Raw genomic sequence first — 24,994 nt, 5'->3', positions numbered from 1 at the left:
TTAAAAATTGTAATTGTAATTAGCCTGAGGTACTGGCAGAAGGACAATAGTTTCCCCAGATTCTCAAAGGCATTTTCCAGAATTGAGGATACGGACAAATGTACCAAAAGTACTCCCAAAGTGATCACTGGAAAATCGGATATTTAACTAGGGTGAGTGTTTAATGTGGGTGATTGTGGTATCCTTACCTGATCTGTTGTACCCTAGGTTCAACTCACTTCCAGAGAGACATGTAATCTGGATTAGGATTGAAGGACATGTACTTTGGGATAATGTAACAACCTCTAAATTGGTCCCTTTAGACTTGCGCTTTGAGGTCATGATACAGTTTTCTTATTCATACCATAATCTATACCTTATTGTCAAGTGTAAGAGAAGGCAACATCAAAGGACTAGCCATTGAGAAGGAAGAGTTTGCCCAGCTAGTGCATTTTAAAATGAGAAAGAAGTTCTTCTTTTGCAGTCACTCTCCTATCTACCAAACATGAGCTGTCTTCTGCCCTGTCCTTAGACTTCTATCTGGGAGGTGGAGATATCCTCCACCTGGCAGCTCCTCCTTCTGGCAGCTATTATATCATGCTATATCAGGTGCTACATCATGGCACATGCTGTCTATATATGCCTGACATTGAAGCTCAAATCCATGGCTACCTGTTCTGTTTGTATTTCTTTCCCTGAGTGCAGATCTTTAAACAGTGATTCAGAGATGTGTATTTTTGTGGCCTTGATGGCAATCGCATGGGTTCAAGAGGTTCAGAACTTCTGGATCCAGGTGCTATTTTCTTAGCAAGAGGTGAACTCTGAAACAACTCAGATAAGATGATAACAGGCAGATCAATGAGCCCAAGCCATGCTTTGACTCTTCAGAAGATAGAGACTTTGAATAAATTGCTCAGACAGTGAAGAACTGACATGAAAAAGAAATTAGTTGTCTCAAAAATTGATGTTTTTTAATATTTTAAGTATCAACCCCCAGAAAGAACATAATGTGTGTTGATATACTGCCTCGTATTTTGACTTATCAATGCCTGCTATAAGTCATTTGTGTTTTAAGCATTTCTTTTTCTTTTTTACGTTCTCACCTCTTTTTAAAATCTTATTTAATATTTTATTTTTTTTCACAATTACATGGAAAAACAATTTTAACATTCTATCCTTCCCTATTCTTTCCTTCCCACAACCCCTCACTGAAAGGACAAGTAATTTGACAGAGATTATACATGTGTAGTCATGCAAAATATATTTCCATGTAAATCATTCTTTGAAAGAAAACAGACCAAAAAAACAAAACAAAACAAGGAAAATAAAGTAAAGAAAATGTACTTTTGATCTGTATTCAGGCTGTACCATTTCTTTCTCCTTTCATCATAAGTCCTACAGAATTGTCTTGGATCATTGTATTGCTGAGAATACCTAAGTTATTCATTGTAAATTATCATATAATGTTGCAGTTACTGTGTACAATGTTCTCCTGGTTCTGCTCATTTCACTTTTCATCAGTTCGTGTCTTTCCTTGTTTTTTCTGATAGCATCCTGCTCATCATTTCTAAAAGCACAATACTATTCCATCACAATTCATTACAACTTGTTCAGCCATTCCCCAGTTGATGGACATGCCCTCAATTTGCAATTCTTTGTCACCACCAAAAGAACTGCTATAAATGTTTTTTGTTTTTTTGTTTTTGTTTTTGTTTTTGTGCACACAGGTCCTTTCCTTTTTGTTTTTTTTTTTATCTCTTTGAAATACAGACCTAGTAGTGGTATTGCTTGGTCAAAGGGTATGCATGGTTTTATAGCCCTTTGGGCATAGTTTCAAATTGCTTTCCAGAATGGTTGAACCAGTATACAACTTTACTAATAGTACATTAGTGTTTTAATTTTTACACATCACCTTCAACATTTGTCATTTTCCTTTTCTGTCATATTAGCTGATGTGACAAATATGAGGTAGTAGTTCAGATTTGTTTTAATTTGCATTTCATCAACAAGTACTCCCAAGGTGATCACTGGAAAATCAGATATTTAACTAGGGTGAGTGTTTAATGTGGGTGATTGTGGTATCCTTACCTGATCTGTTGTACCCTAGGTTCAACTCACTTCCAGAGAGACATGTAATCTGGATTAGGATTGAAGGACATGTACTTTGGGATGATGTAACAACCTCTAAACTCATCAACTTAGAGCACTTTTTAAAAAATAAGACTATAGATGGCTTTGATTACTTTGAAAATTGCCTGTTTGTGTCCTTTACCATTTATCAATCGAGGAATGGCTCTTATTTCTATAAATTTGACTCCATTTTCTATGTTTGAGAAATGAAGTCTTTATCAGAGAAACTCACAGTAATTTTTTTTCACAGTAAAAATTACTATGTATTTCCCTCCATCCTATTTTCCCGCTTATCCTACTGTCTCTTTCCTTTTACCCTGTCCATTCTCAAAAGTGTTTTGCATCTGACTTTTACTTTTACCAAATTGCCCTCTCTCCGATCAGTTCCACCACCCCTCTTTATCTCCTTCCCTTCCTTCCTTTCTTCCTGTTTATTAAGAGAAATTTCTACATCTGAGTGTGTATGCTTTAGTCCCTCTTTAAGCTAATTCTGATGAGAATAAGATTTGTGTGCTCCCCTTCCCATGTCCCCCATTTTCCCCTCCACTGTAAAATCTCTTTCAAGGCTCTTTTATGTCAGATAGTTTATCCTAGTCTACCTCTCTTTCCTTCTCCCAGTGCATTCTTTTTTTTTCATCCCTTAATTTTATTTTTTTAGATAATCATACTATCACAATCAACTTATACCCCTGCTTTCTGTCTCTATATACTCCTTCTAACTACCCTAATAATGAGAAAGTTTTTACGAGTTATAAACAACATTTTCCTATGTAGGAATATAAACAGTTTAACAGGGGTGCAGGACCTGCAGCTTTGAAGCCACATGTGGCGCTCTAGGTCCTCAAGTATGGCTCTTTGACTGAATCCAAATGTCACAGAATAAATCCCTTCAATGAAAGGAATTGATTGTACTCATTTTTGCTGGGTAGGTGATTCTTGGTTGTAATCCTAGCTCCTTTGCCCTCTAGAATATCATTTTCCATGCCCTCTGATCCTTTAATGTAGAAGCTGCTAAATCTTGTGTTAGCCTGACTCTAGCTCCAAAGTCCTTGAATTGTTTCTTTCTGGATGCTGGCAGTATTTTTTTTTCCTCAACCTGGGAGCTCTGGAATTTGGCTGTAGTATTTCTGGGAGTTTTCATTTTGGGATATCTTTCAGGAGGTGATCAGTGAACTCTTTCAATTTCTATTTTACCCTCTGGTTCTAGAATATCAGGGCTGTTTTACGTCATGATTTCTTAAAAGATGATGTCTGGGATCTTTTTTTTTTATCATGACATTCAGGTAGTCCAATAATTTTTAATTTTTAATTATCTCTCCCAGATCTATTTTCCAGATCAGTTGTTTTTCCAACGAGATATTTCTCATTATCTTCTTTTTTTTCATTATTTTGGTTTTGCTTTATTATCTCTTGATTTCTCATAGAGTCATTAGCTTCTATTTACTCAATTCTAATTTTTAAGGATTTTCTTCAGTGAGCTTTTGTACCTCCTTTTCCATTTGGTTATTCTACTTTTGAAAGTGTTTTTTTTTTCCTTAAGGTAGTTGTTGTTTTGTTGTTGTTATTGTTGTTTTGCCTCTTTTTTCCATTTGGCCAATTCTGATTTTTAAGGCATCCTTCTCCTCATTGGCTTTTTGCACCTTTTTTTTTATAAATTTAATTTTCTTTTTTAACATTTGTCCTACTCTGTTTATTTAAGGTGTTATTTTCCTCAGTATTTTTTTTGTATCTCCTTTACCAAGCTGTTGACTCAATTTTCATGATTTTCTTGCATCACTCTTATTTCTCTTCCCAATTTTTCTTCTACCTCTCTTACATGATTTCAAAATCAGTTTTGAGTTCTTCCATGGCCTGGAAACTATTCATAATTTTCTTTGAGGCTTTGGATGTTGGAGATTTGACTTTATTATCTTCTTCTGAGTGTGTGTTTTGATCTTCTTTGTCAACCTAGTAATTTTCTATAGTAAGAATTTTTTCTGTGGTTTTCCAGTCTATTCCTTGACCTTTAACTCTTGTTAAAGTAAGGACCTGCTTCCAGGGTGGAGAGAACACTTTCCCAAGCTTCAGGGATTTTGTGCAGCTGTTTTCAGAGATACTTTTAGAGACCACTAAGTTTTCAGTTCCTCCAAGGTGGTATACTCTAAGGAGAGGAATTTACTACTCCCTGGCCTGTGTGCTCTGTTCTGTGAGAGACTACAAGCACCTCTTTTCTGCCCTGGAACTGTGAGGAGGGTTCCTGCTCCACTGTGGCTGCAAGCTCTGTTTTGTTATTACTCCTTCTTTTCATGGGACAACTACCTAGGACTGCAACCTAGAAACGAGTATGAACAAAACAAGAGTCCTGCTTCATAACTGGCAAAGAGACCCCTGTACTCTCCTTCTGAGCAATTGTTTGAGCCCCTTATAGTCTGTGGCCTGAGTATTTCAGAAGCAACCACTGCCACTGCTGATTCAGTGACTCCCAAGTCCTTCTCTTAGTTTGACTAGACCAAGGCTGTGCTAGTATGTACCACACCAGGTACAACAGATCTTTTCCTGCTGACCATCTAAGTTGTCTGTGACACCTATGGGCTGAGATGTCTGGAAACTGCCGCTGCTGCCACTAATTCAGTCTCCCTGAGGTCTGTTCCTGGTTTGATGAGATCTTGTCTACACTGGCATGGCTTGTGCTGGACTGTGCTCCTCTCTCATCCTGGTGCAAAAGACATTTCCTGCCAACCTTGCACATTGTCTTGGAAAATTATTTCTCTCTGTCTTTTTGTCATTTCTGCTGCTCTGGAATTTGTTTAGAGTCATTTTTAAAAGATATTTGGAGGGGGAGAGTTCAGGTGAGTCCCTACCTTTACTCTGCCATTTTGGCTCTACCTCTCCCCAGTTATTCTTTATCCTACTCACTCTTCCAAGCTTCTTATTATTTCTCCAGCTTCTTTCACCCACGTGTCAAAATGTAGCCCACAGGTAACTTGGGGCACATGATACTCCTAAGTGTGGTTTGAACCAGATTAAAATAAAATCGGTAACTATCTAATGAAATAAAAGTATAATAAAACATAGATATTAATATATTTTGGAACTAGATGCATGTGCACCCTACAGGGATCTTTATGTATAAATTAGTGGCCCCTATTTCTGTTGGAGTTTGACATCACTGTCCCACTCCTTCTGCTCATCCTTTCAGCCAAGTACCTCATCTCGTGGGAGCTAGGTGGTACAGTGAATAAAGCACTGAGTCTGGAGTCAGGAAGACCTAAGTTCAAACCTGGCCTCGGATATTTACTAGTTGTGTGATGCTGGACAAGCCATTTAACACTGTTTGCCTCAGTTTCCTCATCCATAAAATGAGCTGGAGAAGGAAATGGCACACCACCCCAGCTTCTTTGCCAAGAAAACCCCAAATGGGGTTATGAAGTATCTGAAATGACTAAACAAAAACAAAAACCTCATCTCATATTTGTTTAAAAATAGGCCAGTACTTCTCAAAACCCTGTGCCATCATTTCTTGTTCTCCCTTCCTTTGCTCCTTTCTCTGATGAAGGATCTTCCTTACTTTTTGCCAAGGCCATATGTGTACCTTTTTTCTAATTTCTTCCTGTTATATCCAGAAGCTTGCCCCTATAATTAAACATTTTTGAAATTTTTAGTCATTGGTCTCTCACTATCTCATATATCCAGCCCTTATCTCTCTCCAGAAATTCGGTCGTGCATCTCCAATTGCTGAGTGGATATTTCACACTGGATGTCATACAAACGTCTCAATCTTAATCAATGTTCAAAAGTTGTTATCATCCCTGAGTCTCTATTATCTGTTACCCACATATCCAGTCAGTTGCTGAATATTATCACTTGTGTTTGTTTCCTCTCTAAGTTCCACGGCCACAACCCTGCACCATTTCAGTTGCATACTAATAGGTTTCCCTGCTACAAAACCCTTCCCTCTCTGATCTATCCTCCACTCAGCTGACAAAGGGATTTTCCAAAAGTACAAGTATAACCTTGTCATTCCACTAGCTCCAATAGCTCCTTTTGGGAATTATAATCAAATATTTTCCCTTCTGTTTAAGATTCTAAAGCACTTGATAACTTGGCCTCAATCTACCTTTCCTGGAAAGAACTTCCACATTACCCCTGCTCTTAAAATACCTCATTTTCTTCAAAACTCTGCTCAAGCAGCACCTTTCACATGAAGCCTTTTTTGATTCTCTCCTCTGCACAACTGTTAACTCTCCATTAATTTGTATATATTAATTTATGCACTTAACTATCCCCTCCCCCCATAAGATGTTAATTTCTTGATAGGAAGAATTGTTTTCTATCTTTGTAGCCCCATCACCTAGTGCAATGCCTAGGAAATAGTAAATAATTAGTAAATACTTGTTGATGAATTGATTGGTTAATATATGGATAACTAAACAATGAACTAAGTCTTGAATTGGATTCCAGGAGAAATAAATTAACAAATTGAAATAGTCACAAGTCAGGTAAACTGGCATCAAAACAAGAACTTCAAAGAGACTACAGTACCATAATATGGATGTTTTCTTATCACAAAATGAATAATCATTTTGATATCACTTTTGCCTTTTATAAAAATGCATTTATTTCTCCATGAAAAATCCTTTAAATGGAATGATTGAATCATGGATCATGAATGTATATGGAGTGAGTTGTTTAAAACTAAAGCATCTGTATTTATAACAGATGTCCCTAGAACTTCCTGGTGGCGACACTACTTCCTTATAGAATATGTAGAACCACAGTTCATTACTTCACTAATGCTCCTCATCTATCAGCTGGATCTTAAGTCTAATGTCACTCCTGGCATTTCATGATATTTTATTATATTTTATCATAATGCTATACAATGTGTTCCTTTGTAACACAATGCAAAGATCAAATGCTAAGCTACCCACAATGTTTTCTCAATACGGAATCCACAAATAGCCAGCAATAAAAATAAATGTATGAGGAAGTAGAGATAAGAAAGCTATATATGTATATGTTTTTATATATATATATATATATGTATATATAATATATATATTATGTGTATGTATATGTATACAAATTAACATTGCATTTCACAGGCTTTTTTCATATTCTCAAATTATTTCCACCCATCCACGGAGTTCATTGGTATCACAGTTGGCAATTCGTGGCTGTCTTTTTTTTTTTTAATTCCATGACATAAATATGAGTGATAAAAATGTCTCCTTCCAGTTTTGAATTTTATTTTCACAACATTTTAAGAGTAGATACAAACAAGTGTGTTCTTTCTTGAGCTTAAATTAAATGGGAATAATGTCAGCATGACAGAGGTGATAGAGCACTGGGCTTAAACATAAGAAGCCTTGGGTTCAAATCTCACATCTATATGAGCCTGAGCAAGTCACTTAATCTCTATGTGCCTCAGGCAATTCCCTAGGATTTATTTAAATTATTTATGTTTTGTAATATATGGTAGTGGAGGGAGACTCACACCAAGAGTTTCCTACTATGGCTAAAAACAAAGAACCTTTGTGTATTTGCCAAATTGGATAAGATTGGACTGATAGTTTTCATTGAGAAAAATTCAAAATTTAGTAAAGAGAAAGAAGTCCATAACTATCAAAGGAATTTGGTTGGAATTTTTTACTATATATATATTGGGTCTTCAATGGAATCAACAACGAAAAGATTTAAAGTTGGAAAAACATTTAGAGGTCACCAATTCAACTCCTTCATTTTCCATATGAAAAAGCTGAGGCCCCAAGGAGATTATTTAAAGTCACACTGGTATTGCTATGCAGTGTGACATGGGCTCATGAAATTAGAATACTGAAAAAGTAGCTATTTTTTTTATGTGTGTGTAACAGTGAAAATGCTAGAAATGTTAATTAAATATAATACATAAATTAATGTGAGTCTTAAATTCATTTTCCTTTTTTTCTTTCATTTTTCTTTTTATCTTTTCTTTGATGGAACAGGATCATTTTGGAATTCAGCTTCCTTCAATACTGAGACATCATACCTTCATTTCCCTACCTTCCATGGAGAACTTAGCGCAGATGTGTCTTTTTTTTTTAAGACTACAGCTTCATCAGGTGTATTTTTAGAGAACCTGGGGATTAAAGACTTTATAAGGATAGAACTACATTGTAAGTCCCATACTTTCAAAAGGGTATTTGCTAGGGGATTTACTTTATTGGGAAGTCAGCCCCTTAGCTAACCTAATTTTAAAAGCATTCCTTCTCTTTTAGCATTTGTTAATTATGTACTTATAACTCACGAATTTTGTGAATTTAAGTCAGGAAAGGAAATAAAGTAGTTTGCCATTAAGCACTTGATATTTTATAAAAATCATATCAGTTTTACATAGTGACACATATCTTTTCATTATCCCCACTTGGTACTGATTAAGAAAACTACAGATTCATTTCAGACTAACAGCTGATTTTAAACTAATTTTTTTGTAACAATGCATTGATAGTTTTTTTTTTACTGCATGAACCAGTTGTTTAAATTTTATGCAGCTATACCCTACTGTTAATTATCCTGTGTCAAATTGCTGAGAGATTATTTAAATTATAAAAAATTTAATTATTTAGATTACAAATAATTAATTATTTAAATTACAAAAAATTTAAATTACAAAAAAAATCTTTAGTTTCCATGAATCACCTTTAAATCAAACAACCGAATTCTATTTGTATTCATGCTAATGATAAGTGAATATCTTTAGTAATGAATGAAATCAGAATACAACCTTTCTGGAAGCAATCTTTTCCATATGAAAGACTCACTTCCCAATCCTATAATGCTTTTTTTGCATTTTAAACACCTTCCCCCCCCCCACAAACTCAGCACGATCTGTATTCTGTTGGCTTAGAATCCTCTTATGATTTAAGATACAAAATTCTTATCTATGTGAAATAACTTGAGCAACTACCACCCCTGCTATTTCTAGCTCCAGCTGAAGTGATATTTTCATTTGATGTGGGGAACGGACCATTTGAAGTTATGGTGCAATCACCTTCTCACCTAAATGACAATCAGTGGCACTATGTCAGAGCTGAAAGAAATATTAAAGAAGCATCACTTCAAGTGGATCAGCTCCCACCAAAATCACAGCCTGCCCCAGTCGATGGACATATCCTTTTACAGCTCAACAGTCAGCTATTTGTTGGTAAGTACTCCTCTGAGATATTTTTGCAACTGGATTTTGAAGTATAGGTGACTGTTAGGAAAGCGTTAAATATTATTTTGTTGTTGTTGTTCTCTAGTCATTTCAGTCATATCTGACTCTTTGTGACCTCATTTGGGGTTTGCTTGGCAAAGATATTAGAATAGTTTGTCATTTCCTTCTCCAGCTTCATTTTACAGATGAGGAAACTGAGGCAAATAGGATTGAGTGACTTGTCCAGGGTCACACAGCTAGTAAGTGTGTGAGGTCAGATTTTAACTTCCTGACTCCCTGCTGGGCTCTCTATACACTGTGCCACTTAGCTGCATAAAGATTATTAAGAAAACAAAAAGCCATATTATAATTAGATTTCAAATCGTTAACTCTACAACAGTTTGTTTGGTGTACATCTCATGAATCTTCTCACCATTTTTATTTTACCAATGCCCCCCTTCCTTATCACATCCTTCATGTACTTCTCACTTACTTGTTGTGCTGTCAGTAGAAAATTTAAAGTCAAACTTCCTCTTACTGCAGATACATGCTACAGATTCTTCCCCCCAAAAGTAAATTTCATGAGTAGTTAACAAAAACTAAAGCATATTCAACTGTCTTTAATTGGAAGCTGCAATGAATTACATTTCTAAGTGGTGTACTTTTTGCTTCTGTCAGATGCAGTACTGGTTTTTCTTAAATTGTTTTATACCTTTTTCTACCCTAGACTCATGATTTAAATTTGTAACTAAATACTATGCCTTTATTCTTTGTGCCTAGGTATGACAATTTACCTTTAACTCAATATTAACTCAATACTGCGTTCATTATAAGGCGATAGCTGCAATAATAGAAGTTTTCAAATCTCTCTGCCCTTTCCCAATCCCCAATGTAGGCATAACATTAAGGAGATTCTTTTCCACAATGCTTTATAAACTGATCTCAGTTCTAACCTGCTTACAAAGAAGGTTTCAAACTTATTTTTCTTTAGCTCACCTGGCAGTACATAGACACATCTACCCATTAGAAACCAGGTGAAAAGGTGAGTAACTCTCACGTTGTAATAACATAGCACGCATAATATCAAATAGTCTCTTCTTTGGATGAAATTCCTGCTATTACTCTCTGATTTCCCATTGCCTAGTCAATTGAATCCTCACATACCCAAGGGGGTGAGCGTATTGAGTTCCATAGGTGTATAGGCCCTTCTAGCAAACTTTCAGGGATTAATGAGATAACTACAGGGGAGAGTTGAGAGAGAGAAGTTCAAAATCTTGCCTACGGTGTTTGGATTTAAAGTGTGAGATTTGAAAGAGTGGAGAGTGAAGCAGAGGAAGAACTAAAGGCCGGAAACTGAGAAACAGAACATATATTGTTTTAATGGGGTAGAAAATAATGGGAGCTCCCCTGGTGAGAACAGCATCATTGTCCATGGCAGACAGATGAGATTTTAGCAACTGGAACTGCATTTTGCTATCCACCAGTACTGGTGGGCTGTTAGTTTGTAAGCTTAATTCTCTCTCTTTTTTAAAATAACTTAGTTTGTTCCTATCGCCTGTAAGCACGTAATTAGGGTGTGCATGGAAGAACATCTCTCTATAGCGATAGTAGTACGGAATGATAGATAGAATATTAGACCTTGAATGGAAGATCTGAGTTCAAATCCACTCTCAGATGCTTACTAGTGTGTGAACCTGGGCAAGTCACTTAACCTCAGTTTTCCTTAGTTTATTTATCTGTAAAATGAGGATAATAGTATTTCATAATAGTTATTGTGAGGATAAGATGAGACAATATTTGTGAAGTGCTTAGCAACCATTAAAGTGCTAGCTATAGCACTTTAAATGCTTGCACTATAAATGCTAGCTGTAATTATTATTTTCTCTGAGTGGCTTTGTATTTGTGCTATAACCCTGTTGTTCTTGTTTGACAAGTTAAAAGGCCTCCCCTGGGACCTGTCAAGTCACATTTTAATTTTATGAGTTATTGTATAACTCTCCCAAGTAGATCCCTAAAACTTGCACTCAGTGTTCACTCAGGTTTCCCATGGAAAAATAAGCCTTTGGTACAAGTGTGCAGCAGAGGTTTTGACCATAGGTCCCAGAGGTTAAACTCTCCTCTTTTTACCGAAAGGGAAGGAGAGAACTGGGAAGACCTCAGAGAGAGTCTTTCATCCAAGCTGGACCAGTGGTCTGTGATTCTACACCTTTCAGATTGGGAGGGAAGATTAATGAGGATGTACTTCACAGAAATATTTAGTATTACAGATATTACATAGTTTTCTGATGTAATTACATTGTGATACTATGTTCTATGAATTTGACTGATCAGATTTTTTTTTAAATAGTGTCTTAATTAAAAGGAGGATTTGTGATTTTGTTAGCATGGGGAACTCCTAGTATAGTGTACTTCTATCTAAACAAGTCACAACACATTTGTTCCTTAGCTAAATTCTAAGGTGTTGAAGTTACTTGAGACATAGAGTGGTTAAGAGATTTGAATAGGGTCACAGCTGGAGGTGGAATTTGAGGTCCAAGTCTTCCTGACTGCAAGTCCAGATCTTTATACACTGAAAGATGTTTCCTCTACTAGTATGTTATATAAACTTTATTTAAACCACAATGTCAAAATCTAATGGTCTTCCTGTTCTTCCTCTGACATCATGTGACATGTTTAAACTCAATTACCTGTTTCAGAGTCCTTAATGAGAAAAGTAGTTAACTAGGCATAGTTGATGAAAGTTAAGACCTCAGAGGTAGTCCTATACCAGAAAATACCTTTCTCTTTCCCTGGTAGCAGCAGGGAGTTCCCAAAGTACTTCCCTACTCTTGTGGCAATGGTAGAACTATTTTGGAAAAAGAGAGGGAAGGGACTTGTGAAGAAATAATCTTTAAAACTTTGATTAAAATCTACTCATTTGACAGTGGATGACATATATTTGGTATTGATGGGAATTCTGTCTTTAAAATAATACAGTAATGTATTCTGATGAGGGCATATTGGACTTTATAATTAAATATAAGATTTGGAGTATGAATCATTTCAGGAAGGTGTAGGAAATAAGCAGTGACAAGGTAAAGTTTGCAAACTTAGAACAGACTTTAGAATGTAGTCACTTTGCATAAGAGTAAAAGAATACAAGATCTTGTGAAATGCTTAGCCCATTAGCTTTTCCCTATATTTATAAATTCGAGAGCTGGGAATAGTTACTGAAAAAATTAAGGATTTATGTCAATATAAGAATTGATTTAAGCTCTTTGAAACAAAGGACAGAGATATTTGTAACCAAATCTTGTATTTTTCTTCTTCATATTCAGATTTTGCCATTAAAATTTAACCTTGGCTCATGTCTGTGAGGCAGATTTATTTAAAAAAGGGGTTCACATTCACAGTAATTCTGCCCATAGCAAAGATTGTTATGAAATAGCTCATGCTCATGCCTCCAGGTAGAGAGTAAAACTCTTCAACAACTCTCTAACAAGGAATTGGATGTTCGTTTCTAAATCTTTGCCATATCAGCTTTTTGTTGTTTTTGTAAACAAAGGACTTCAGGCAATTTAAAGATAGATTCAGTCACAGGTACTTATGAAAATTGATTTAAAATCTGCTAAATGTATTTTTCCAACAGTTTTTTTAAACATGTGATTAAATACAAATAAGGGAGAGGCTGGGTAGGGACCATCCTTTTGTTCTATCTACTTTCATCTCAGTGCTTCTGTGACTGGTTATAACACCTGCTTTTTGGTTTGTTTTGTTTTTAAGTCTTCTGTCTCTCTGCATGTCAATATAAAGTGCACTTCTCGTGGTCTTAAAGTAGAAAAGTCCAAGGGAGGTGGTCACTGGCCTCCATGATTGTGCTGCTGCCATAGCATAACTGCCAATTCTCTCACCTCTCCTTGTTCTCATTGGGAATCCCCAAACTCCCACCATCACAGTGTGTGAGAGCTTCCATCTTCCTCCAGGGGCTAATCTTACATTAATTTCCTCTCTTCTCAACCCAGAAAGAACTTCAAATTCCAGGAGGATTCATGACCAGCCCACCTCTTGTCAGGGGCTATTACAAAAGGAAAAGCATTTATAAAATATCACCAATGATTAAAGTGATTATTAGCAAAGTCTCAATACACTATCATAAAGCTTTTCTGCTGATTTTATTTTCTTTATCTAATTTGGTTTCTTTCACATGTAAAAAGAAAGAAAATAATATATATTTTAGCTTACAGTTGTATTTCAATTTCGTTGATAAGTTTGTATTCACTAATGCAGTTTAAAGAAATTGCAGACATATTTTCAAAATGTATTTAAAATAGTAAGTGATGATATTTTTCTGAAAAGTGTAATTTTTGTTGTTTTTAATCCTCTGATAAGAAATTGACTTGAATTTCAGAAATCTTTTTGTTTTTCCTATTTGATTCCTGAGAAATAGTTTAGATTTGGTGGTATAAATGCACATTTCAGAGTTCATATATAAATATTACAAAGGATCTTATTCTCTGGTGTACTGCCCTCCCAGTAAAGCCCATTCTGAATTAGATCTTCCTTCCTTTTCTGGGCCACTATATGGTGCATTATTTGATGCCCATATTTGGTAATTTCTATGTTTTTATCTTTTTTCTGAGTGAAAATGTCAAACTCATCCATATTGTTTTGGGATGAGGGACTGTTTTTTCCTAATTGCTCAGTGAGGTGAAGTCATTTGTATTCAATTTGACTACTAGTAGTACACATTTATCTACCCATTTGTTATAGAATCACAGGATCACAGAATCTCAGAGCTGGAAGGAACCACAAAAGTCATCTAGTTCAAGCTATACCTGACCAAGAGTACTTTCTACAACTTAGATCAAAAATGTTCCTCACAGCATTTTCCTGAAGCTCTAGCTTGTCTGGATCACAGTGATGGAGAACAGTGATAGATCATGAAGCGTCCTTAATACTGTTAATATACTGTTTAAATTATATTCTGTAAGCAGTGGGGAGCTCCAGGAATTTTAGAGGTGGTAAATGTCACAATTATAGAAATGTTTTGGGAAGTGTAAACAATTACAGATATACAGAATGGATTGGCAAAGGAATGAGACTGGAAAGAAAAGCCAAATCAAAGGCTGCTGCAATAGTCTAGGTACAAAGGACATTCACTAAAGACTAATGGAGTCATTGATCTCTGTCTAGTCCAATTTACTTTTTAAAGAGTATTTTACTTAAGAAAGGTTTCACACCTCCTGAAATGGAATTCTCCTTCCAATTCTTTCAACTAACTCTCTTTATTTCATTGTTAGGATCTTTTTTTTCTTGTATTTCTTTTAGGAATTCCAGTATAGCTTGTGGCATGTCTGTGATTTTCTTTAAGGCTTTGCCTGTAAATGATGCAAAATTAATCTTTTCTTCTTGTTTTGTTTCTCACGGGCTCCAAGTATCATTGGTGTTTTCTTTTGTCTACTCTCTTAACCCTTATTTTCTAAGTGTAAAAGCTAGGTTTGGTGCACTTCTGAATGGTGAGTTCTTCATTGGTACTGTCTGTGGATAGAGTGTTGTGTTCTTCAAGGACTTCAAAAGTTGCTAGCCAGCTCTACATCAGGAGTATTTTATCTGTTGGAAAAGTTCTCTGTGGTATTGTCTGATCCTGTGTACCTTCTAATAGTTCTTTTCCCTTTCTGTTTTTTTTAAATTTTTAAAAATTTTTAAAAATTTTTAATTTTGTTTTGTTTTTTTTCTCTTTTCCCTTTCCGAAACAAACTTTTCTTTTTTTTTTTTTTGTAAATTTTCTTTTTCAGTCTGTGAAAATCTTCCTTCTTTTCCTGTCGACTTCCCTTTTCTACACTGAGAAAGAAAGAAAAAAACAAAACAGTTTTTACAAACTTGAATGTCAGACAAAATAAATTTCTGTACTGGTTGTGTCCAAAAATTGTCTCAATCTGCACTCTGAGTTCCTCAACTCTCTAAAGGGTTAGGCAGTTTACTTCATCTTGAGCCCTCTCAAATCACGGGTGGTCATTGGATTGATCAGAGTCACTAAGTCTTTCAAAATTATTTATTTTCAGTATCACTATATAAATTGATCTCCTGGTTCTGCTAACTTTACTCTGCATTGGTTCATAAAAGTTTTCTCAATTTTTTTTTTCTGAAACCACTGTCTTCATCAATTCTCATAGCACAATAGTATTCCATCACATTAATATACTATAACTTATTCAGCCATCTCCAATTGATAGGAAACACTTAATTTCCAATTTTTCTAGTAGAAAAAAATAGCCAAGATAGATATTTTTGTATATCCTAATTTAGAGTGTGTTTGCATCATTAAAGCAGTGACTTCTCCTGACAGGAAATTGCATTTGAGGGTTGGGAGAAGAGGAAAGAGGCTTTTTTTTTCTTTCTCTCACTTTTGCTCCTTCTTCCAACCATGTGACCTTGCTAATTCCAAAAGGTTAGAAGATAACTTTTGGTAGCCATGTCTGTGAAAGCTATTATTTCTAGTATGAGTTTACCCTTGGCCCTTTTGATCTCTCAATTTGAGCCTACCCTCCCCAGGGACAACATGGGGAGAATGTATCCTCAGTTTGAGGGGATATTTTTGTAACAATTTTTTTTTGCTAAGTGAGATTAGTAAATACCCTTTCTAAAAATTATTTAAATCTGGCTGATAATGAACTTGAAACATACTGGGGGTGGGGTGGGAAAGCAATGTGAGTGACAGTATTAGAAACTCCATCACCTCAGGTTACCCCTATAATAATGAAGGAAGTACTAGTTGTCCTCACTCTGTGCACCCATCCTGACACTGGGAATGAAAGTTAAGGACTTTGCCCTGAACAAGATTCTGTATCTCTCTATCTCTATCTCTATCTCTATCTCTATCTCTATCTCTATCTCTATCTCTATCTCTATCTCTATCTCTATCTCTATCTCTATCTCTATCTCTATCTCTATCTCTATCTCTCTATCTCTATCTACATCTATATCTATATATCTACATCTATATCTATATCTATATCTACATCTACATCTACATCTATATCTACATCTACATCTATATCTATATCTATATCTACATCTACATCTACATCTACATCTACATCTACATCTACATCTACATCTACATCTACATCTACATCCATATCCATATCCATATCCATATCTATATCTATATCTATATCTATATCTATATCTATATCTATATCTATATCTATATCTATATCTATATCTATATCTATATCTATATCTATATCTATATCTATATCTATATCTATATCTATATCTATATCTATCTATCTTCCTCTGTCTTTATCCCCAGCTCTACTTCTATTTCTTTCTAGGTAACTATATGTATATCTACATCTACATCTATGTCATCTCTCTCTTGATCTCTACCTCTATCTATCCCTATCCTTATCCCTAGCTATAGCTATGTCATATATAGAGCACATATCTGTATCTACAAGCTATATGCACATATACATATATAATATAACATGAAGCCAGCAAAGATTTCTTTATACTTTGAGGCAAATCAGTCACAATTAGAAAATAAACTAAATAATTTATTTACATGAATTCTCTTGAAATTAATTGCCTATGTGTTCACTGAAAAAGCACTTGAGAAATCTGGGAGTTTTTGCTTTTTGAATAGTTTTTGGTAAGAAACCATTTTGCTTGTAATAAAATCAATCAAATTGAGTGGCACAATGGATTCAGCACTAGGTCTGAATTCGGGAGACCTGAGTTCAAATGTGGCCTCAGATACTAACACACTTACTGTGTGACATTGGGCAAATCACTTAACCTCTTTCTTCCTCAATTTTTTCAACTGTAAAGTGGGGATAACAATAGCACCTACCTCCCAGGGTTGAAGTGAGGATCAAATGGGATTATATTTGTAAAAGCATTTAGCATAGTGCCTGACATATAATTTGTTATTATTGTTATTCAGTCATTTTCACTTGTATAGGACTTTTGTGACCCCATTTGGAGTTTTCTTGGCAAAGATACTGGAGTGATTTGCCATTTTCTTCTCCAGCTCATTTTACAGATGAAAAAACTGAGGCAAACAGGGTTAAGTGACTTGCCCAGGATTACCTAATTAGTAAGTGTTTGAGGCCAGATTTGAACTCAGAAGGATGAGTCTTTCTGATGCCAGATCCAGTACTCTATCTACTGTGCCACCTACCTGCCCATATATTGATGCTTATTAAATATTAATTCACTTCACCACTACTCCCAAACCCCTCATGTTAGTTTCAATTATTGGTCTACATGCTGATCTGCCTATAGATTATCCCTCCTCCTGCATCCATGCTTTTTGTACAAACTCTCTACCTCTACCTCGAGTGCACTCCTTTTTCACCTTTTAGCATCCCTAGGTTCCTAAAAGGCTCAATTCATGCATCACCTCCTACTTGATTGTTGTCCTGATCCTCCCAGTTAGTAGTGCCCTCACCACTTTAAAAAAAAAAGGGGGGGCAGCTAGGTGGTACAATGGGTAGAGCACTGGCCCTGAAGTCAGGAGGACCTGCGTTTAAAACTGGTCTCAGACCAAGCACTTGATACTTAGTAGCTGTGTGACTCTGGGCAAGTCACTTAAGCCCAATTGCCTAAAAAATAAAAAAATAAAAAATTGTATTTGCTTAATAGATTTCCTCATCCATAAAATGAGTCTTGTGCTAGATCACCTCTGAGGTCCCTTCCAGCTCTTCACCAATAATCCTACAGTTCTGTGATCCAATATTTTTTATATTGACTTAGCTACAAAAATATTGTTCTCCTTCAATAGAAAACGAGCTCCTGGCGGACAATGGCTATTGTTTTGTTTTGATATGTCTTCATCTTCTAGCCTCAGCACATAAAACAGTACCTGGCACATAGTAGGCATTTAATAAATATTTGTTGACTATTTCCCTTTTGTCTTTGTGTCTCCAGTACCTACCATAGTGCCTGATACATAGTAAACATTTAATAACATTTTCTTAAATACACTAATGAACAAATTTATGAAAGTATGAAGGGATTGTCACATTGGACATCCTTGTGTTAGTAGTATGATTCTTTCTGATTACTCTCTTCCTCACAAAATTTTAGTGATTTCTTTTTTAGTTTTGAAAGAACTTATACTCTTTCCACCTCTCAATCAATAAAGATCCTAGCTAAGTCTTGTGTGAAGTTAAACTTTTATGTGCTAGTGCCATGGGCAGTTGTCACTTCCACAAACTACATTCTGAAATAGAATACTTTTTGAAATTGGTTTTAGTTACACTACAGTAGTATCAGAAAACAGTTTCTGAAAGGGCCAGTATCTCTACTGGAACAATGAAATTTCAGGCAACATTTAAGTATAAAGCTTGCTAGGCTGTTGTGCAAAGACTTGAAATTTGTTTGATCACATCAGTAATATAAAAGCATTGTTGTAACAGTCATATCAGATTTTTAACTGAGGCTTAATAATAGTAAAACCATAAGCTGCAGACATTGTTTAGATATTTTCGATCTCTAGCAGAATAATTTGCAATATAAGATTGTAAATATAGAATTGAAAAAAAAAAACCTTAAAGGCCATCTAGTCCACTTCGTTTTAAGAAACTAGAGAAGTTAAGTGACTTGTGCAAGGTCATGCAGACAAAAGTAATAGGATTTGAGCTTAGGTTAGGACCTTGGACTGAAAAGCAAATACTCTTTCCCTTGTATCATAATGTTTTTCGATAATTCTGTGAATATATTAAAATATTAGATGGTAACTATTTGATCATATCAAAGTACGTAGTCAAACTAATAACTAGAAATAGCTATTATCTATAGTAAATATAATTTCAACTTGAAAGAGAATAGTTCTTGAAAGCCCAGGACTTAATCACAGAAAAGAGATAGATAACTAAGTAATTAAATTAACTCTAAAACATGTGGTCATGCCAAGTTATCCCCTTATGAGAAGTGAATCATTCCTTTGAATAAATCAAAAGGAAGCAACTTAATATTGTGAAGAATGACCTTTAAAATTTATTTCATTGAATCTATGAGACAGACTCAGGGAAGAAGCCAGCTCCAAATACATGGTGCTTAAGAAAGAGAAGTTTTAAATAAAAGTCACATGGAGTGACAGAGCAGAAATATAGGTAGAGGCAACCACCCCAGAGAAAAGGGGTAAGACTGTAGAAACAAGGTGGCTTGGACCAACTGGGCATCAGGAATTTTGGGAGATATTCTGTGACTAAAACCCCTGGACTATAGACTCCAAGGTGGCAATCTTGTATCTCATTTTTCTTCTTGTGTCCCTCATGGTAGCTTCGACCTTTCCTTGCAAAAATCTGTATATCTTTGTTTTAGACATTAACTTTGTCTTTATAAGCATTGTTAACCAGAAACCTTTGCCAGTCTGGGTGTACTTACTGGAAATGAAGTTTGGAAGAGTCAACTGAAGGGAAAATGTCCCCAGAGGAGTGATAAAGGTAGATCTAGCAATAAGATGTTTTTACAGAAGTGCTGTGTCTAGCTGGAAGCTGAGAGCTAACACAAGAATGAAGAAAATTACAGATCCTTTGATACTACTTGCCACAGTGGATAGGGAATGAATCTAATGGGAAACCCATCTGGGCAATGAGTCAATAGAGAAAAGGGTAAATAAGAGTAGCTAAACAACTCTGCACAATATCCTATCTCTGCTACAAACTTAATTAAATAATGATTAAGCATTTACATGTGCCAAACACTGTACTAGGCACAGAGATTACAAAAATAAAAATAAAATAGTCCCTTCTCTCAAAGAGATTATTTTCTGTAGGGAAAAGAGTGTGGGACATTTATGCTAAAAATACATATAAAATATATAGACAAAATTTTATTTTTTCTTTCTTCCTTTCCTTCCTTCCTTTCATTTTTTCATTCAGAAATCATTAACAATTGATAGGATTAGAGGATCAAGAAAGTTCTCAGATAGTATATAAAAATTAAACTAAGGCTTGAAGGAATTAAGGAATTCCCAGAAGGAAAGAGGAGAGATAGCATTCCAGGCCAAGGGAACTACTTATGAAAAGACTAGGAAATAAGAAATGAAATATTATGGATGGGGAAACAGCAAATAAGCCAGTTTGTATAGAAAATAGATTGTGGGGAGAGGGAGTTAAATAAAAAACAGTCTGGAATCGAAGATTAGAGCAAGACTAAGAAGGGCTTAAAATGCTAAGCAAGAGAGGTTTTTTTTGTTTATTTGTTTTAATCTTACATAAAATAAAGAGTCACTGAAACTTCTTAGTCAGCTATGTAGAGGAAAGATGGAGAGAGGAGGGACTGACTGAAGGCAAACCAGTTAGTTTATTGTTGCAGTTATTGTAAAAGTCCAAAAGAGGTAATGGCCGTATACATGGAAAGAAAATGATGAGAGATATTGTGCAAGAGAAGTTGTGGAGATAGAATGTATACAGTTTGGCAACTGATCTGACTTATGGAGTAAGAGAAAGGGAAAACCTGAGCATGACTCCTAGAGTACAAACATGACTGACTGAAAGGATCATGATGTGCTCAATATTGGGAGAAGGGGAAAGGAAGTTAGGATTTTTTTTGGGAGAGGAAGAAATTATTGAATTATGTTGTGGACATATTTTGCTGGGTTTTAGATACTTATGGGGTATCAAGGTACAGATATTAATCAGATAATTGGTGATGTAGTCCCCGACCTCAGGAAAGAAAACTCAGGTTGGATGCATAAATTTAGGAATCATCTGCATGGAGAGGATAATTGAACCAAGTGGAGCTGAAGAGATCACCAAGGGAGAAAGTACAGCGAGAGGAGAGAAGGAGACCTGGGAAAGATCCCTGAGCTGCATCTGAGCAATGGATGCATAATATGAATGATAGTCTATCCAAGGAGATTGAGATAGAGTGCTCAGGTAGATATAAGGAGACCCAAGAGGAAGCAGTTTCATAAGAGACCGAGGAGGAAAGAGTTTCTAGGGAAAAAACAGAACAAAACAGACAAAACAAAAAACCATAAAGATTTAGAATAGGTGCTATGGAGAGTGGGAGAAGGAATTAATCAGGGAAGAGTAAAAGTATTGTCATGTAGTTGCGACACCAGTTAAAATTAGATTATATTTCTTTGTGGTGTATCCAGTCAGCATGGTTGTATGTACATCTCCAACCACATTTAGCAGCATAGGAGTAGGAGTAGAAATGGCAGGTCATGGAAATAGCTAAGGTTTGGCTTAGAAGGAAATAATAAATAGGGAAGAGATAAAATACCAAAGAGTTGGATGGTAAGGAGCAATGTAAAGTTGAACCAGTAGTCTATAGTATTAAAAGGGAACTGAAGCCAGAGCTGGGGTGAGGGACTGGGAAAACAGGGAGATATTGAGTGACTAGAGGCTGTGATGAGGAAAAATAGGAGGTTCACAAGGGATAAAACACAGAGAAACATGAAAAGATAAGAAATTAGGGTCATATAGAATAATTTCCATTTTCAGATTGTGGTTAATGATGAGAGCAAAAATCTTATTAACCAGAGGTTGATATGGAGTAAGGTACAGGTCATAGGAGCTGAGGCTGATGAACAGGAAAATCAAGATCTTTAAGGCGAAATCAACACATATGTGGCAATCTCCAAGTATTGGGTTAGAGAATAATATTATGAATAAGGTACTTAACCTTTAAAGAAAGAAGAAGGAATAGCTTAGGAATACGATGATATCTGCCACAGTGATCTGAATAGCTTGATTTTCACTTTTTGGAAAATTATATATTAAGTATAAGATGTGGAAGAAAGAAGGGTAAAGAATATCACGGTGCAAAATCATTCACCTAGAACTTACTTTTTTGTTTGTTTGTTTCAGTCTGGACTTGGGATTTCACCAGTGTAGACCAGTTGTGTCAAACTCAAACAGAAATGGGGGCCACTAATCCATATATAAAAATCCCTGCAGGCCATACATTGACAGTTTTAAAATGTAACATTATCAATGTTTTATTGAATTTGTATTCATTTTGTTAAATATTTCCTAGTTGCATTTGAATCTGGTTCAGGCTGACAATAGGATTGTTATCTGGTGTTTGACACCTCTGGTATAAGGAATTCACTATTGAGAAAACTCCTTATACCAAAGCAGATTGGTGCCTGTTCTGCCACTTACAGTCTAAGAGAAATCTCTAGTGCTCTGATCGGTCAAATGATTTCCTTGCCTGCCAGAATAAGACAAAGATGGAACATCAACCCAGGTGTCTCTGACTTTGATGCCAGATTTGTATCCTCCATGCCAGACTGCTTACAGACAGTGTATTTATCAGAGCGCGTATACTAAATGTGGAAGTATTATCATCTCGTTAAGATTCTATCCATGATTTAAATAGATTTTTACAATAGATTTTAATTCCTCAACTGATTATAAACTTCTTAAGTGTAGAGACTGGCATTCATCTTTATCTCTTGTAGCACTAACCACTACTTAGAACATAGTAGATACTCAGCAAATTCCTGCAGAGTAAATGAATTAGTCAATTAATGGTCAGCTCTATGAAATTTAATTGTTTCTCTGAGTATTTTATAGTGTAAAATGAAGACTTATAGACATGAATCAATCGATCAAAATGAAATCATTTTTAATTTTGTCCTACTCTTACAATGAAAAAAAAGTGATGGCAATATTTAAATTCTTATGTCCTATACTATTTACTGAATCTGTTTTTTTTTTTAGCATAATAATACCTTAAAATGAAAAGTATTAACTGGCTTACATAGGAAAAACCCATATGACTCAAATGTTCATGCTTGTTTACAGAAGTACATCTAATGAAAATTTGGATGTTTAATTAAATTGCTTATTATATATAATTAAAGGAATAGTTAACTCTTTAAAGTCTTGTCTTTAAATAAAGAAAATATACTACTTTATAACCTCTGTTAAGTTCCAGAAATTTAGATTTCTGTCTCCTGATGTAGTGGAAAAAGTGCTCCAACCTCTTCCTCTTCCAATTGGAGTAAATTCACAATGGGTTTTTCACCCACTAATGGAATTAAAATGAAATTAAAATCTTCTCAAATTAAAGTGGAATCTTATTCCATCTCATTCCATTATCCATTTTGAACTCTATGCCAGAGGACATGAAATCAATGGAATGCATGGTCTCCTTGTATTTTTATTTGAAGCAGATATTTTCACTAACAAAAGGAGACATAACAAAATTGTAAATATGAAGTCATATCCCTATTTTTCCCATCTAAATGCAACATATATAAGAATAATCTATATCTGCATATCATACAACTAGAAGAGTAGATAACCCAGAGAATGATAGTCTCAGACTCAAAGTACTTGTTTTGTATCTTATACTATAATTGTATACTATAATTCATGATTCACATCAATTTATTCTTAATAGTCAACTAGAAGAAACAAACTTCAAAACAATGGTTTTTAATTGACGATGTTGTAGTTAAAAAAAAGTTCATCATGTCCTGGTACAAGTAACTAAACATTTACACCATGGAAACCAGGGGGCATACTGTCTTAGAAATATATACTTCAGTGAGATAAATGGGCATACTTATGTAAAGAATAAACATGGAGGGGCACATAGAAAAGAACATGTATCTCCAGGTACATGCATGCAGAAGCACACAGAGGGAACAAGTGTCAGGGCACACATATAAGAGAGGGAATTCATGCCCCTGATTCTTCCTGGCTACTTCTATTTGCTAATGATTTCATTACTTTCCTCTCACTAGGTCTGTTTCTTGCTAGTCTCATAAGCTCTGCTGGATTTTGTTCTGCTAAGCATAGTCTGATGGTTGTGTAGAATCTGCCAGATGCTGTTCTGCCAAATGCAGACAATTTTCAACTGGATGCCATTCAGCTACTTTGAGGTTCTGGCTCAGCTGATGTACTTGATGATCTGTTCCTGAAGAGAACATTGGATACTACCATGTGCTCTTAGCTTAAAGTCCATAGGCCTTTTCCATCTTTGGTACTTTTAGAAATGGCAGGAATTAGAAAAAATAGCAAGGTTTTCCTAGCTAGCTATTTCCTTTAGGATTAATCTTTTCAATAGACTAAACTTCTGGTTTGCTGAGCTTGGGATCTATGTGGACAGCACCATTGCAGCTTAGGGTATACATTTCATAGACCTCTCAGTTTTAAACTCTGAAAACTAAAATACAAAGCAAGTAACTGTTATTTGCTCAATAATCTGTCAAATTCTCTGGGGTTTGGGGTCTCCAGATAGAAAATTTCTTTTTTCATCTAGTCAGTTGTTAAATCTTATTTTTCCTTATACATTTCTTGAACCCATATCCTTTTCCCACCACAAAGAAGCTAAGATCCTGATCCCTCTACCATGGATTATTCCCTTAATAAGTCTCCCTGCTCCAAATTTCTTCTATCTCTAATCCATCCTACACATAGCTACTAAATTTATTTTCTTGAAGTGCTGTTCTGGCCAGATTACTCACTTGCTCAATAAAATCCAATAACTTCCTATTGCCTTTATGATCAAACAGATACTCCTTTGTTTGGCTTTTAACTTCCATCACAGTCTACTCTCAAACTACCTTTGAAATTTTGTTACACATTACTCTCCTTTCTTCACTCTAAGCTCCAGACAAGTGGTCTTCTTGCTTTTCTTCACATACAATACTCTGTTTTTTCTGCATTTTTGTACTGTCTGTTTCCCTTGTTGGAATAGTTCCTACACACTTCTGCCTCTTAGAATCCTTTGTTTTTTGTTTCTTTCAAAACTCTGCTTCAGTGACTTTCTATT

At 35.3% G+C, this 24,994-nt stretch overlaps 1 protein-coding gene across 2 annotated transcripts in view; it reads left to right on the top strand.

Annotated features, from left to right (window-relative positions):
* CNTNAP4 (contactin associated protein family member 4) overlaps nucleotides 1-24,994 on the top strand; it is a 582,938-nt gene that overhangs the window by 523,309 nt on the left and 34,635 nt on the right. For both annotated transcript variants that reach the window (XM_020976685.2, XM_020976684.2), the window contains exons 16-17: nucleotides 8,073-8,243; nucleotides 9,053-9,271. In XM_020976685.2, coding sequence (XP_020832344.1) covers nucleotides 8,073-8,243; nucleotides 9,053-9,271 — 390 coding nt within the window. The remainder of the gene's footprint in view (nucleotides 1-8,072; nucleotides 8,244-9,052; nucleotides 9,272-24,994) is intronic.

The sequence above is a fragment of the Phascolarctos cinereus genome, unplaced genomic scaffold (genome assembly GCF_003287225.1).
Source record: "Phascolarctos cinereus isolate Bilbo 61053 unplaced genomic scaffold, phaCin_HiC Scaffold_4;HRSCAF=312, whole genome shotgun sequence".
NCBI lineage: Eukaryota > Metazoa > Chordata > Mammalia > Diprotodontia > Phascolarctidae > Phascolarctos > Phascolarctos cinereus.
Note: the sequence above shows the minus strand (reverse complement) of the source record. Positions and strands in the feature narration are given on the sequence as shown.